At 45.7% G+C, this 14399-nt stretch overlaps 2 protein-coding genes across 3 annotated transcripts in view; one reads left to right on the forward strand and one right to left on the reverse strand.

Moving 5' to 3' along the window:
• Positions 1 to 14399, reverse strand: part of NAA38 (N-alpha-acetyltransferase 38, NatC auxiliary subunit) — a 24189-nt gene continuing 9790 nt past the window's right edge. Inside the window, exons 3-5 of the mRNA XM_068530428.1 lie at positions 701 to 1049; positions 332 to 515; positions 1 to 159 (exon numbers count right to left, since the gene is read on the reverse strand). Of these exons, the coding sequence (XP_068386529.1) occupies positions 47 to 159; positions 332 to 515; positions 701 to 781 (378 nt within the window). The 5' untranslated portion in view covers positions 782 to 1049 and the 3' untranslated portion in view covers positions 1 to 46. The remainder of the gene's footprint in view (positions 160 to 331; positions 516 to 700; positions 1050 to 14399) is intronic.
• On the forward strand, positions 1319 to 5212 carry CYB5D1 (cytochrome b5 domain containing 1). 2 transcript variants are annotated; one of them, XM_068530427.1, is made up of 4 exons: positions 1319 to 1611; positions 1705 to 1781; positions 1912 to 2130; positions 2720 to 5212. In XM_068530427.1, the coding sequence occupies exons 1-4, from the start codon at positions 1452 to 1454 to the stop codon at positions 2948 to 2950; spliced, it is 687 nt and encodes a 228-aa protein (XP_068386528.1). In that variant the 5' UTR covers positions 1319 to 1451; the 3' UTR covers positions 2951 to 5212. The 2 variants fall into 2 exon arrangements, with proteins under 2 accessions (XP_068386528.1, XP_068386527.1); XM_068530426.1 differs by having other exon boundaries at positions 1319 to 1781.

A 14399-nucleotide genomic window follows, 5' to 3' on the forward strand; every position in this document is an offset into this window, starting at 1 on the left:
GTCGGTTACAGATTTAATGAAGTCTGAAAGGCATGCGCGATCGTGTTCAGAGATAGGGAGGCCCCGCCAGGCTCTCTCTCTGCACCTCAATAGAAACGATGTGGTGTCCAGGTACCATGGCCAGGCCCAGCACGCGGGGTTCCCCGGCAGAGAAGGAATCTGGAAAGAAGAGTCAGAGCATCAGAAAGGCAGGCCAGCGTCGGCCCCGCCCCTCCTGAGCCACGACTTCTAGTCCCAGAAAATAAGGGGTGCAGCCAGACACTTAAGGGGAAATGCTTTGCGTGAGGCTCCACCGCATTCCCAGGCGGGTGTGCATTCCCCGGGCACTGACCCGACGGCTTGAGGAACTCCTGCGCCGAGCCCAGGATAACATTGCAGTCGCGGTCGGTGCAGAGAAAGCAACCGACCAGTGTCCGTCCGTCTGTCATGCGAATGCGCATAGTCTTGTTGAGCAGCGCCTCCAGCTGCTGCCTAGCGCGCGTAGCCGGTGAGTCCTCGCGCTCCCCATCTGAGTCCTGCGCGGGGCGGGACAGGCGCTCAGACCGCGCCGCCCCGGCTGCTGCCCGCCCGCGGAACCACAGCTCCCGACAGCCCGCGGGGCGCTCACACGAAGCCCAGAGGCTGCCGGGAGCTGCAGTTCCCCCCTCCGTCCCCCCATCTTGCTCCCCGACGGCCCCTCAATCCCAGAACCCGAGCTAACCCCTGCGCTGGAGCTGCTTTGACGCCGGCTGCAACAGCCATTCTCCTCTCGTAGCAGCATGGTCGGTCCAGCTGCGGCCATTTGTTCCCGGGCCTCCTCCAGGCCCTTCAACTTCCCAAGAACCTTTCGGGTCCGGTGGTCTGAGATCTCGCGAGCGCTCCCGACCTGCTTTCTTTCGCGAGATCACCTCTCCTCCTCCTCCTCCTCCTCCTCTTCGTCTCCGGCAAGTGCAGAAGTCTCGCGAGCTTCTATTTCGGCGCTGCGGCTCACTGAGGCCTATTTCGCGGGATGTACCAAGATATCGCGAGAAATTTTCAACTCTAGTTTCTTATACATCCTTTAAGGAACCCTGGAATTTAGCGAGAATACCTTTTTTCATAATCACACTCCTCCCCTCCCTTGTTTTTCTGCCTCGCGAGATAGTATGTCCTAAATACTCCCTGTAGCCTAGGCCACTGTGAGTGAAAACGGAGTGTGTTCTCTTTCCCGCGGAACCCCTGAGGACACAACTCAAATTACTTGAATGCCTGAATCGGACTACGTTTCCCGTGAGCACGCGCAGCCCACGCTCCTCCTCGCCCATACAGCGTTTGATCTCAGTGGACGGTGGCCGGAAAAGGACAATGGTTTCCATGTCAGCGGATAAACGCGCTCGCCTTAGCTCCCGAACCAGAGGGAGGATGCAGCAGAGAGTGCGTGCTGAAAAGCGAGGAAGCAACTAAAGGAGTCGGTGACCGATAGAGCAAGAGCCATGCCACGCCGGGGCCTAGTGGCCGGGCCAGACTTTGAGTATTTTCAGCGCCGCTATTTCACACCGGCCGAGGTGGCCCAACATAACCAGCCGGAAGACCTCTGGGTGTCTTACCTGGGAAACGTGTACGACCTAACGCCGTTGGCACAGGAGTACAAGGGTAAGGGCCACACTTTGGGCCAGCGTCGAGGGTGTGTTTGGGGGGTGCTTGGTTCTTGGATGGCTAGCATTGACGGCAGCTGCTCCTTCCCAGGAGACCTGCTGCTGAAACCCATCGTGGAAGTTGCGGGCCAGGACATCAGTCACTGGTTTGATCCAGACACCAGAGATGTGAGTTCTGCTGGAACCTGGGGTTGGGGGGAGGGGCACTGGAGAGCGGGATGAAGAGGAAAAGCAGAGGCTAAACAGAGCCCGAGATAGTGACTGCTCCGACCCTCCTCCCCCAAACCCTGCTTAAAAGATCCGCAAGCACGTAGATCCGCTGACCGGTTCCCTGAGATACCGCACCCCGTGGGGCCGCTTTCTGCACGTGCCGCCTCAGCTGCCCCGTTCGGACTGGGCCAATGATTTCGGGAAGCCTTGGTGGCAGGGGTCGCGTTACGAGGTGGGGCGGCTGTCCGCCAAGACCCGGAATATCCGCATCATTAACACGCTCACGTCGCAAGAGCACACTCTGGAGGTGAGAACTGGTGCCGGGGGGCAGGTTAGAGGGAACCGAGAATCCCAGCAAATCTCCAAGCAGATCTGCAGGCCAGCAGTTCTCCACAACCGGTGGGAGCTGTATTTTCTTTCCTTTTAGGGGTAACCGAGGAAAGAAGACCACCTACGTCCCCAGGGTTGGGAATTAAAGGTGTGGCTGAGCCACAGGGTACAAGAGACTTTTTCTTAAGCCCAGGGTGACAGTTTGTGCACCTTAGTGATGGCTGTCCTCGGAAGCTCTTACATGCTGTGTTTTTGTACAGCAATTGCAACTGGGCTCTCTTATTAGTCTACTCTATTGTGGGGATGAGGTGAGGGGGCCGTGACTTTAGGGCTATTTGTTTATTACAAGTGGCTGCCATAAAGGCAGGTAGGATTTGGGGGCCATTCGTTGCATGCTGGAGCTCCAACTTTATTTCTGGGACTGTGGAGTGCCTTAAGCTGCTCTCTGCCAAGGGAGGCACTCTGATCCCAGCTTTGGGCTCCTGGCCTTTGCTTGGGTGTGTGTGGGTGTGTGTGTTTGCTCGTTCAACCCACAATTCTGGGTGGGGTGCTTTCGTGTTCTCCAGGTGGGGGCCCTGGAATCAATGTGGGAAATCCTACACCGCTATCTCCTCTATAATGCACATGCTGCCAGCTACACATGGAAATATGAAGGGAAGAACCTGAACATGGATTATACCCTGGAAGAGAATGGTATCCGGGATGAGGAGGAAGAATTTGATTATCTCAATATGGACAGTACACTCTACACACCTGCAGTACTGCTGTACTTCAGTGATGACCTCACAAAGCTATAGAAAGGGAGATGTATGCTCATGTAGGCTCAAGACATATTTTGAGTTTAGCTGTTTCTGTGACCTGTAGGAAAAGAGGTGGGGATGGGGCGGGGAGGGCGGTACCTGGACCTAGACCTCCATTCTACTCTGGGAGCTGGCCTGAGGTTCCCATGCCCTACCGAAGTGTAAAGGTCCTATTCCTCGGGTTAGTTACAATTTACTCTGAGAAAGTTAGGAAGAATGCTAGAAGTGAATTAATTTTTAGGAATGATACAAGAAAATAAAGTATCTTAGATCATGGAGATGTAGAAGAGGATAGTCAGATAGAGCTCAGGCAGAACTTTTCGATAGTAAGAGAAAGAGAAGTCCTACACAGGGATGAGGGATGGAAGAACTTTTCTGGCAATGATGGAAATGGGATGGCTGCAGGAAGATGGGATTTACAAAGACAGGAATAGGAAATGTCTATCACTGGCCATATAAAACTGGCTAATCTCTCTTCTGAATAGTATTTGGCAGCTGAAACCCAAGAGGAACAAAGGAAGTGAATGGTCACCAGGTAATTCAGGCTAGATATTATGCTATGTGCTTTATACACCTCATTTAATACAGCTATCCATAAGACAGATACCATTACCACTACTTACAGATAAATCTTCTGAAGCTTAGTAAGATTTAATAGCACAAAAGGCACACTACTTAGTAACCAGATTGCAAACCCAGGTCTCCCCAGTTCCAAAGTCTAGGTTCTTCTCAATGTCCAGGCTCACTGCACAAGGGGAACCTATAGGCCTATTGTGTAGTCAGCCGTGGTGTTGTGCTTTTTGGTTTTGTTTTTTTAGTTATTGTCTTTGGAAGGGACTTAGCAGAGTTCTACAGTGGTAGAGAGGACACAGGGAAGGCCAAGTGTCAGCTGAGTAATAGCTATTGAGGCTACTTCATGGTTAATCCCGTAGCAAAACTTTCCTCTGACTTTTCTGAGGCAAAGAGGTGGGTATATACTGATTCCAGGAAAATTAGAGTGGGAAAGGGCTCTTGGATTGGGACACTTTAGAAGGGGGAGAAAAAAGGAGGCAACAGCATGTATATTCATGATGGGCCTGTGCCTCTGAGGGGAAGATGAGGAAGACAGGGTCGACTTTGCCAGATGGTGACTCTACAAGAAGGGGCTTGACAGAGGTGATGTAAAGAGAGGAGCTAATTAAGTCAGAAAACTCCTGGTGTTCAAAAGAGAACAACCATGGAGGGCAGTGGCCAGATTTGGTCCCCTATGACCTAAGGAGTGAAGGGGAATGAGAATCACAGGTGAATTTCTTGACAGTAGCAGGCAAAAAAGAAGCAGGGAGATGTTAGTGCATCTTCGTGGAAGGTGGCCCCCTACGAGACACTGGGTAGGCTGCAGAGGAGTGTGCTGAGGGGCTGACTATGAACGGCATGGACAGAGGTGGAGACATCTGTATCCACCTGCAGTTGTTTCATGTGTATCTTGTTTGCTCAATTAAACCCTAAACTATTTGAGAACCAAAGCTATGCTGTTGCTGTAACCCCAGCCTCAGGGCCTGTGCCTATGGGATCTGCCCAAACTCGTCCCTCTTCCAGGGTTTCCTACTTTAGTACCTCTCGCCAGAAACACATCCCTTTCCTCACACACCCAGTCACTCTCCAAGTAGATTCTATCTCCTAAACATCTCTGGAATCCATCTTCTTTTCTCGAAGCTGTTATCATCCCCTCTGGTCTGGACTGCTGCGATAACTTCCTAACCAGTCCTCCCATTTCCTCTTCTGTCCTCCACACACAGCAGAGTGAGCTCTGAAAAACAAACCTAAACATCTAACTTTCCTCCTTCAGATTCCTCAGTGGCTTCCAGCTGCTTTTGGAATCAAGTGCTAAATCCAAAGACCTTGCATATATCAGCCTCTACCTTGCATCACCCCTCTCTGTTCACTGGCTTTCTGTTCACTAAAGGTTTTCTTGCCTCAGAGCCGGCACACAGGCTGTTCTCTCTGCTTACAACACTCTTCCATTTCCCCCCTTGCTAATCCTACGTGTTTCTTCCTCACAGAGACTTTTCTGATTTCTCGATGCAGGTCAGGACTTTGTTAAATTTCAGAGCACTTATTACAATAGTAATGTTAAAATTATGGATGTAATTTGGCTGGCTGGCTGGCTGCTAGATTGTAAGCTCATTGAGGGCAGAGATTGTGTCCATCTTGTTCACTGCTGTATTCCCAGTGTTGGACACACAGTTGCTGCTCAATAAATTCTGACTGAATGAACTCGAACGTTAAGTGAATTCCTCTGCCTCTAGTAACTAGTGGATGGGATGTTGTGTCCTGGGGGAGCAAGGTGGGACCAAGAAATAGGATGTCTGGATCCTATGCTGTCATCTCTATCCACGTGTTTCTCTTTCCTTGTTCGCCATAGATCCAAGACCAAAAATTACTCCATAGAGGTTCTTCCTCTCACCAGATTTTTGGGGCAATCGACCTGTCTTTTCTCTATATGGCCACCAGGTGGCTGTAGTCTCCTACAGAGTGAAGGGAAAGGGGCCCGGATGAGGGAAAACACTTCCAAGTTCTAAACAGGTTAGGATTAAAGGTAGCCTGTGGAAACGTACAGGTGAGAGGGAAGGATCAGAAAAAAAGGGAAAACAACACGGGCACTATTCTATTAGCATTAGGTTTATTCCTATTTTTAATTTTTTCCATAAGCACATGCCAGGAAAGGAGTGTAGTTTGAGAAATAAAACTCACGGGATAGGACAAGTAAGGGGTCTGATTACAGGTGTGGGTATGTACAGGGTGAGGCACAGAACTATGGAAGGAATAAAGATCACAAAATTTTAAGATAATAGAGTATGTTCATTTATTCTTAGAGGGTTTTGTTTTGTTTTGTTTGTATAAAGCTTTCTACTAGGCACTACCTTGGTTCTCTAAATATCCAAGACTGGATATTTGCATGAGTATGTAAATAATGCCTCGTCCTAAAACCTAGGAAGTAAATAGAACATGACTGTAGGCCCTTTGGTAATGATCTCTTCCATTTTGTAGGGAGGTCGGGTGGTGGGTGGTATATTGAAAGGAACGTTGCCTGCCCTCAGTAAATCATAGCAGCTTCAAAGAACTCAATTTGCAAATATTTCCCACAAGGCTCAGTCACTATATGCACGTATAATTGGGGGTCATAAAAAGGTGTTATGTTCTTTGCAGGAAGCTTGCTCACTCAATGGGCTAAAACATACACACATGAAAAGGTAAATGAAAATTTTCGTACATGGTAAAGGACCAAATTATGGTACAGAAAAAGTTTCCACCTTCATGGCAAATCACAACTGGGTTCTTAACCTGGGCCTCCAGAAATGACTTCTAAATACTGTGTGTGTGTGTGTGTGTGCAGATGTGTATTATCTTGGAGAAGGGTGCTGTAATTTCCATCAGTCTCAAAATGGCCCAAACCCCTGCCCCTGAAATAGCACACACACAAGCTCAATAATAAAGACCCTCAAAAGTAAAATATCAAAGGTGACAATACGATGTGGTTCCTGGATTCCTGGCACCTGCCTCAATGGTCTACTTCAACCTGATACACCTGTGTTCCCATGGCAGCAATTCCTAAAACTTTAAGCCTTGGGGCTAAGTTTATAACTAGTCTGAAACATTTTACTGCCTCAAATTCTGATCTGGACATACCTTGGAGCTGAGTGAGGGGATCTATCATTTGGACTTGGGACCATAACACCAAGTCATGACATCAGGATAAGGTTAATGTACCCAGTCCCCACAGCTGAGTTTAGATAAACCACATAGATGTGTTGATAATGGGAGAACAGCCACTTTATGATGGAGCAGCAAGAGTGCATGGAGGCTTAGCTGTAGAGAAAGCAGACAATCTGAAACCTGAATGATCTTGGAAGTCAAAGATTAAGCATTCAAAATACAAATAGATATGCAGTCCAAGTACTGGGAAACACTCACACACACAAAAGCTGGTGGATGAATAAGTGAACTGAGGCCATTAAAATGGGATCAGGGGTCAAGAAGTTTGAGACGAGGAACAATATGGATGAGACACTGCTAGAATTAAGTCCCTTTCTTACTGGGAGCAGCCCAGCTCCCGCCCTTTGGGAGCTTAATGTTTAGTGGGAACTTGGGCATCCAGTTTCAATCATCTGACTTAATCACCTCTGTATCCCCAACAGCCATATAATGTCTGGCATAGAGTGGCAATAAATACATGGTTGTTTCAGGAATGAATGGTAAATGTAACCCCCACTACTTGAAATACGTGAACTCAGGAGTCAAATATATTCAGATACTGTGGTGTCCCTTGCTACTTGCCCACTCTCACTATTTGAAGAGAGCAGAAGAGATCTGGATAGTGAGTGACATTTGTGCTGATAAATTCTTCCAGTCCTCCTGGAGAACAGTAAGGAGGAAATATTTCCTTGCCCTTAATGAACAGCCTATAGGAGTAGATATTACTCTACCACAGTGTATCAGGTGAGAATGTATTTGGCTGCAAGTAACAGAAGGCTGAGCTGGGGCTTAACTATAAAGGGTTAAATTTTCTCACACAATGAGAGAGTTTGTGGTGTAGTGACTCCACTAGATAGACAGTTCATCAACATCACAGGTTGCCCCTGTTTTTGTCTTATGATTATCTCCTTTTTGGTTGCTCTACTTCCTGTCTGTATTGTGGGCAGGAAGGAGGAAGAGGGGAAGGATGAAAGGGCAGTGCCTAAATCAAAGCAAAAAATTTTCCCAGACATCCTTAGCAGAACTTTGACTACGTCTCATTGATAGGACACGTGTTACACAATGACCCTTAGCTGCAAGGGAGTCTGGGACAGTATTTTGTATTGACATCCACAACAAAAGCAGGGACCACTACTGTGGAATGAGAAGGGATACTGGATAGGAACTAGTGATGTCTTCCACAAGAAGTGTGAAAGTGCTATTCATCCATTCATTAACAAAAAAAGTTATTAATAAGCACTTTGTGCCAGGTACTGTTCCAGGTACTGGGGATACAGCAGTGAATGAGACAGGCAAGGTTCCTGCATTACTGGGACTTATACTCTGGTGGGATAAAAAAACATGTAGACAAGATCATTTCAGATAGTGCTAAAAGCTCTATATTATGTATGTGTATATACACATATACATATATGAATACATATACATATATATATACACACACAAATACCAAAAGTACTATAAAGACAAAGAAACAGAATTACAAGAGACGGTGATGGTTGAATGATCAGAGACTTGCCTGAGATAATCACAAAGACTGATCTGTATCACCTGTAGATCTGCATTTACCTGCATTAATCACTTAATCATCATAACAAATTTAAAATACTGTTTTTACTTACACTGAAGAAAGAAGGAGACTGAAGCACAGAGAGGTTAAGTAACTTGCCAAAGGTCATACTAAGCAGCAAAGGTGGGCTTTGAAACAAGACAGTCATAGGCCACCCACTTAACCACTGAGTGGCATCACCTCCCTGCATGACAAACATAGGCTGCTGTTCTAGTCACCTACTGCTGCTTAACAAAACCATCCCAAGACTTAAGTGCCTTCAAACAACCACCATCATTTATTTTGCTAATGAGTCTGTAATTTGGGCAGGGTTCAGTGGGGACAGCTCATTTCCATTCCAAAAGGCGTCAACTGGGTGGGTTACTAGAAGCTGGAGAATTCACTTTCAAAATGGTTCACTCAATGGCTGGCAAGTTGATGCTGTCTACGGATTCTTCTCCATGAAGACCCCATTCTCAGGGCAGCTTGGGCTTCCTCATAGCATGGTAGCTGGGTTCCAAGAGCAAGTGTCCCAAGAGAACCAGGAGGAGCCTCAAGCACCTTTTTTTTTTTTTTAGACTTAGTCACCTTGCTTTTTTTTTTTTAAACATCTTTATTGGAGTTAATTGCTTTACAATGGTGTGTTAGTTTCTGCTTTATAACAAAGTGAATCAGTTATACATATACATATGTTCCCATATCTCTTCCCTCTTGCATCTCCCTCCCTCCCACCCTCAAGCACCTTTTATAACCTCACCTCAAATCCAAGGGGAAAGAACTAGACCTCACTTTTCAGTGGGAAGAGTGTCAAAGTCACACTGTAATAAGAGCATGCTGGATGTGAGTTGTTATTGTGGCCATTTCTGGAAAATACAATTGACCACAGATGCACTGGAGGCAAAAGGAGGAATATCCAATCAGTCTCGGGTAGGAGGGGACTGCTGAGTCTTTCTTGAAAACCAAAGTTGGAATCCTGGCCCCACCATCCATTTATTCAATTCATTAACCTAATACTGAGCATCTGCTATGTATCAGGAACAATTCTGGACTCTGTGAATACACTAAATAAGAAGACATAATTTCTGCCCTCAAGGGGCTTACAGGTTAGTGGGAGATTCAGAGAAGTTTGTGAGCCTCTTTTCACCTTGCTTCTACTTATATAAAGCAGCCAAGGGAAGTTTTGTTTGCTTTTTTGTTTTTTGTTTTTAATTGGAGTATAGTTGATTTACAATGTTGTGTTAGTTTCAGGTGTACAGCAAAGTGGATCAGTTATACATAGACATATATCCACTCTTTTTTAGATTCTTTTCCCATATAGGTCATTACAGAGTACTGAGTAGAGCTCCCTGTGCTCTACAGTAGGTCCTTAAGGGGAAGCTTTTAAAGTTCCCCTGTTTAAAGTCTTCAAAGGCTTCCAACTCCTCTTAAGAGGACATAGGACACCCTTACTGTTGTCCACAAGGTCCTGCATGATTTGCCTCTTCCAGGCTCTTCTTTTTTTTATTTTTAATTTATTTTATTGAAGTACAGTTGATTGACAATGTTATGTTAATTTCTACTATACAGTAAGTGATTCAGTTATATATGTGTGTGTGTGTGTATATATATATACACACACACACATACATACACATATACACACACATTCTTTTTCATCTTCTTTTCCATTATCATTTATTACAGGATATTGAATATAGTTCCCTGTGCTATACAGTAGGACCTTGTCTTTTGTCCATTCCATTTATAATAATTTGCATCTGCTAATCCAAAACACCCAATCCATCCTTTCCCCCCTGCCCAAGCCCCTTCTTTATCTCCCTGTTGGCCTTTCAGTTTCTGACACTCCCCCAAGCTCCTTTCTGCCAGGGCCTTCTCACATGCTGTTTCTCTGCATGGGACACTCCACCCTCCACTCATCACCTGGCCAACTCCTGCCCCTTAAAGGCTTTGCTTAAATGTCACTTTCTCAGAGAAATGCCTTGGGAATATCTAAACTCAGTCTGGGGAGATCAGGGAAGGCTTTCTGGAGAACATCATCTCAAGCTGAGACCGGCAGGACAAGGAGGAGGCAGCCAAGTGAAGAAGTGAGAGAGGGTAAGGAGGAAGAGTAAACAGCATGAGGAGCGCATAGTTTGGCAGTGAGAGTGTGTGGAGAGCTCAGACGCAGAAGCAAGTGCAGAACGGTAAAGCCAAGAGGAGATGGGAGGCCTGAAGAGGGTGGGCAGTGAGAGACACTGAGGCCAGACCAGGTCCTGCGAGACTTTGTAAATCAGGTTAAGTTTTTTTTTTTAATTGAGATATAGTTCACATACTGTAAAATTCACCCTTTTAAAGTGTACAACTCAAGGTTAAGGGTTTTATAAGGAGAATGTCACGATCAGAATTGCATTTTTGAAAGGTGACTTGACTACAATGTCAAGAGAGAATGGATCGGAGGGGAGAAAAAGAGAGGAGAGAGTGGAGACAGGGAGACTGATGCTATTGCAGCAGTCCAGGAAAGAGATGAAGGTGGCGGGAATGAGGTTAGTTAGTGGCAGTGGAGATCAGAGAAGATAAACTGAAGTTAAGAGAGAATTACACAACTCAATAATTTATCGGGAGGGGGTCTGAGGCAGAGGGAGGAGTCAAGGATGACACCCAAGTTTCTGGCCTGGGTGGAGGAGGATGAGTCCACTGACAGAGGAGGGAAACGCTTGGAAGAGTTTCATGGGGAAGGAAGATGATGTGTTTTTAGTTAGCTATCTGAAGTAACTCCAGGACATGGAAATACAGATGTCCAGATCTTACCAGATATGTGGTACGAGATCCTGAATAGAGCTCTCAGCTAGAGTTAAAGGTTTGGGAATTACCCTCAGTGAGTAACTGTCAACCAAAGTCAAGGATGAGATCACCTCAAGAATAAAGTGTGATCTACATGCAAGGCCTGGGAGGAACAATACCTAAGGGAGGGGAGGAGATGGAGACTCAGAAGTACGAGCCAAAGTGGTGAGAGAGACCCTGGAAAATGGTGCCAGGGAAGCCAAAGAGAGAGTATTTGAGAGGAGGGAATGGTAAACAGTGTGAAATGTCACATAGTCAAGTAAGGTGAGGACTTGAGCATCCACAGATTTAGTGAACAGCACAACAGTGGTGTGTTAGAGAAGTCAGACAGTAGATGGATGAGGTATGAATGAGGTCTTCACAGAAGAAATCCAGCTGCAGAGGGAGGAGTTTTCTGGCTTTGTAACTATGCACAGAATACTTTTCTTCTTTTAGATTCCATTTCTTCAATCACAAAATATGAACAATAGAAGTAAGGATTCACTGAGGACAACAGGCATAAACCAGGACATGGTCACTTAAAAAGAAGCTACCTTACATTGTTGTTGAGAAGATTAAACATAAGGTATGGGGAAATGCCCAGCAGTACAAAAGGTCCTTGGGACAGGCACTCGAAATTTTTAGTTTTCTTTCCTTTCCTTGTGCTAGCCATTCTTTATTTAGTAATGAATGCTTCCCTTGGGATTTCCTGAGATTCCACACTAGTCAGCATCCAGGGAACATCTGTCATGATTAGGAAATTAGTAGACCGTATCTGTGACTAACATTTGGTTTCTAACCTAACAACAGTGTTTGTGCCTCTATTGGGAGAAGTGAGTATAGTAAAATGTGGTTTGTTTCATATCATACCAGAGTTGAGCTTATTTAAATAAAGCAGGGGAAAGCAAGGAAATGGGGCAACTATTGGGAACAAGAATAACTAAAGTCAGCCCTTTGCTCCTTCAGCTTAAGGTGTTATTCATAACCCAGGTTGTCAATCCTCTCACCTTACAAGCATCTTAAGTGAATCTCTCTGAAGTGAGAAATGGCTAATAGTAAATGTGACTGTTTAGAACACTAGCTACCAACTATCAAGCGCCTTATAGCCAGTGCTTTACGTAAGTTAGCTCAAAATCTTCACTACAACCATGTGAGGTAGGCATTAATATCCCTGTTTGACAGATAAGGGAGCTGAGACTTGAGGGATAAGTTGCTTGCCCAGGGTTACTGTTAGTAAGTGGCAGAACTTGGATTTCAGGTGCTACCTGAATCCAGAGCTCAAACTCTTCCTCTGATGGAGGCAGTGAATAACTTCATTACTTGGCTCTGGAATACATTTTAGGAGTTATATAGTTTGGGAATATAGCACCTTTTTAAAAAAATCAGTCAATTTTAATTTACTAATCATATCCAATTTAGTCTGAAATTAACTCTCCCAATCCAGAGAGCTAGGTGGGGAAAAGGCCCACGAGCAAGCAAAGGGGCAGGAGGATGACAGCTTGGGGTTCGCCAGGAAAGGTGTCAGGGCAGTTCTGCTGAAATAACCAGGGCTTAACAGTAGGTGGAAAGCAAGGTATTCTGGCTGGCCAGTCAGTGAAAACCTATTAAGAAATTGTTAAAAGGCAATGTCAAAGGGGAAAAAAAATGTTTGGTTTTTGCCATTTTGTATAGGACTGTTATATTGTTTCCATCATAGTGGTCAATCAAAGCAGGTCTAAAAGAAACTGGGAGGGAATTCCCTGGCGGTCCAGTGGTTGGGACTCTGCTTTCACTGCCGAGGGCGCAGGTTCGATCCCTGGTTGAGGAACTAAGATCCTGCATGCGTCGCAGCCTGGCCCAAAACTAGAAAAAGACAAAGATAACAATTTGGGGCTAAATCTTCCTTTTCTTCTTCTTTTTTTTTTTGGTCACACTGACCAGACCCTAACCCCTGCATCGGGAGCGCAGAGTCTTAACCACTGGACCGCCAGGGAAATCCCTTCCTTTTCTTCTTAAGGTATCCCCTTTACTCAATGAATAGCAAAGGAAAGGATTTAGCTAAAAGGCAGCAACAGAAGTAAGTATGAGCAGATGTGAGATCATAGACTCACACAGATCACAAAGACTATTTCAAGAAGGGGGTGTTCAAGTTAAGAACTCAGAAATTTCCTCTTAATTCAGTAACCAGGTTGTTGGTCATCTTGTGAAAGCAGTCTCTGCAGAGAGGCTGGGCAGAGGGTTGGAAAATGAGTAGGCAAGTAAAGCAGACTGAGTGTAAACAATTCTTTCAAGAAGCGTGGCTGTGAGTGGGCACAGCGAGGTAGGGTGGCAGCTTACGGGTCCAGAGTGTCTCTTTTAAAGTTGGGAGATTTGAGTACATTTAAATGTGGTTGTGAAGCAGCAAGTAGGATGGGAGATAAAGGAGAGTTAGGGGATCACTGTTAACCATTACACCCTGAGAAGGTGGCAAGGCTGGGAGCCAGAGCCCAAGTGTAGGTATTAGCTTCGGACAGGATAGAAGGGAGGAAAGGACAAATATGAATACAGTTAAATATGTAGTCTTAGTGTCAGTATTTCAAGGGAGTTCTCATCTGATGATCTGTCTCCTAGAGGGAGACGATAAGATGTTCTACTGAAGCATAAGGTGGAGGAGGTTTGAGGAATTTGAGGAGGGTTTGAAAAAGTCACCATGGAGAACTGAAAGGAAGCTGACTAGGAAAAAGGATTTCTGAGCAGGGACACTAATCTGGAGTGGTCATGGTGTTCCTGACACCATGTGGTCATGCAAAGTGCTCCTGAGTGTAAACAGACAGCCGAAGTGATCCAAGGTTGGGGGTTTGCAAGAGGTAAATAAAGAGGGTGCTGAGACGCAGGCAGCAGAGTGGCTGAAATGACAGACCATGGAATCTAAGTTGGACAGGGAAGGAGGGGCGAACATGGTGGAGCTGATTAGGAGAAAATGGAAGAATTAAGGGATTACAGGGTCTCATGGGTCCAAGAATAGTGAATAAATGAGAGAGCTGGAAGGACAGAAAGCTGTAGCCAAAGTAGGAGGCTTGAATTTAATATTTCAGAAGAGGTAAGAATTTACTATTTCCTAGAGGTGGGAGAGAGAAGTGGAATGGTGAGAAAGGTCTCTGGTTACAGCATCGAGGGCAGGACTGAGCCAAGCGTCAGTCTTCAACGAATGAGGGGAATGATCGGGAGGAAAGCAGATGACAGCCAAGGAGAGAAGTGGAGGGGTAAACAGCCGGACTGCCGGAGCCTTAAAGAAATAGGGGCTTTTCACACAAGATGAGAAGCAACCTTGCAGAAAAAGAATTAGATTCCTTCAGATATGAGGTCTGTACCTATGTTTATTTTCCATATTACTGTGTTTTAAACTTT

The sequence above is a fragment of the Eschrichtius robustus genome, chromosome 20 (assembly GCF_028021215.1).
Source record: "Eschrichtius robustus isolate mEscRob2 chromosome 20, mEscRob2.pri, whole genome shotgun sequence".
Classification (NCBI taxonomy): Eukaryota; Metazoa; Chordata; class Mammalia; order Artiodactyla; family Eschrichtiidae; genus Eschrichtius; species Eschrichtius robustus.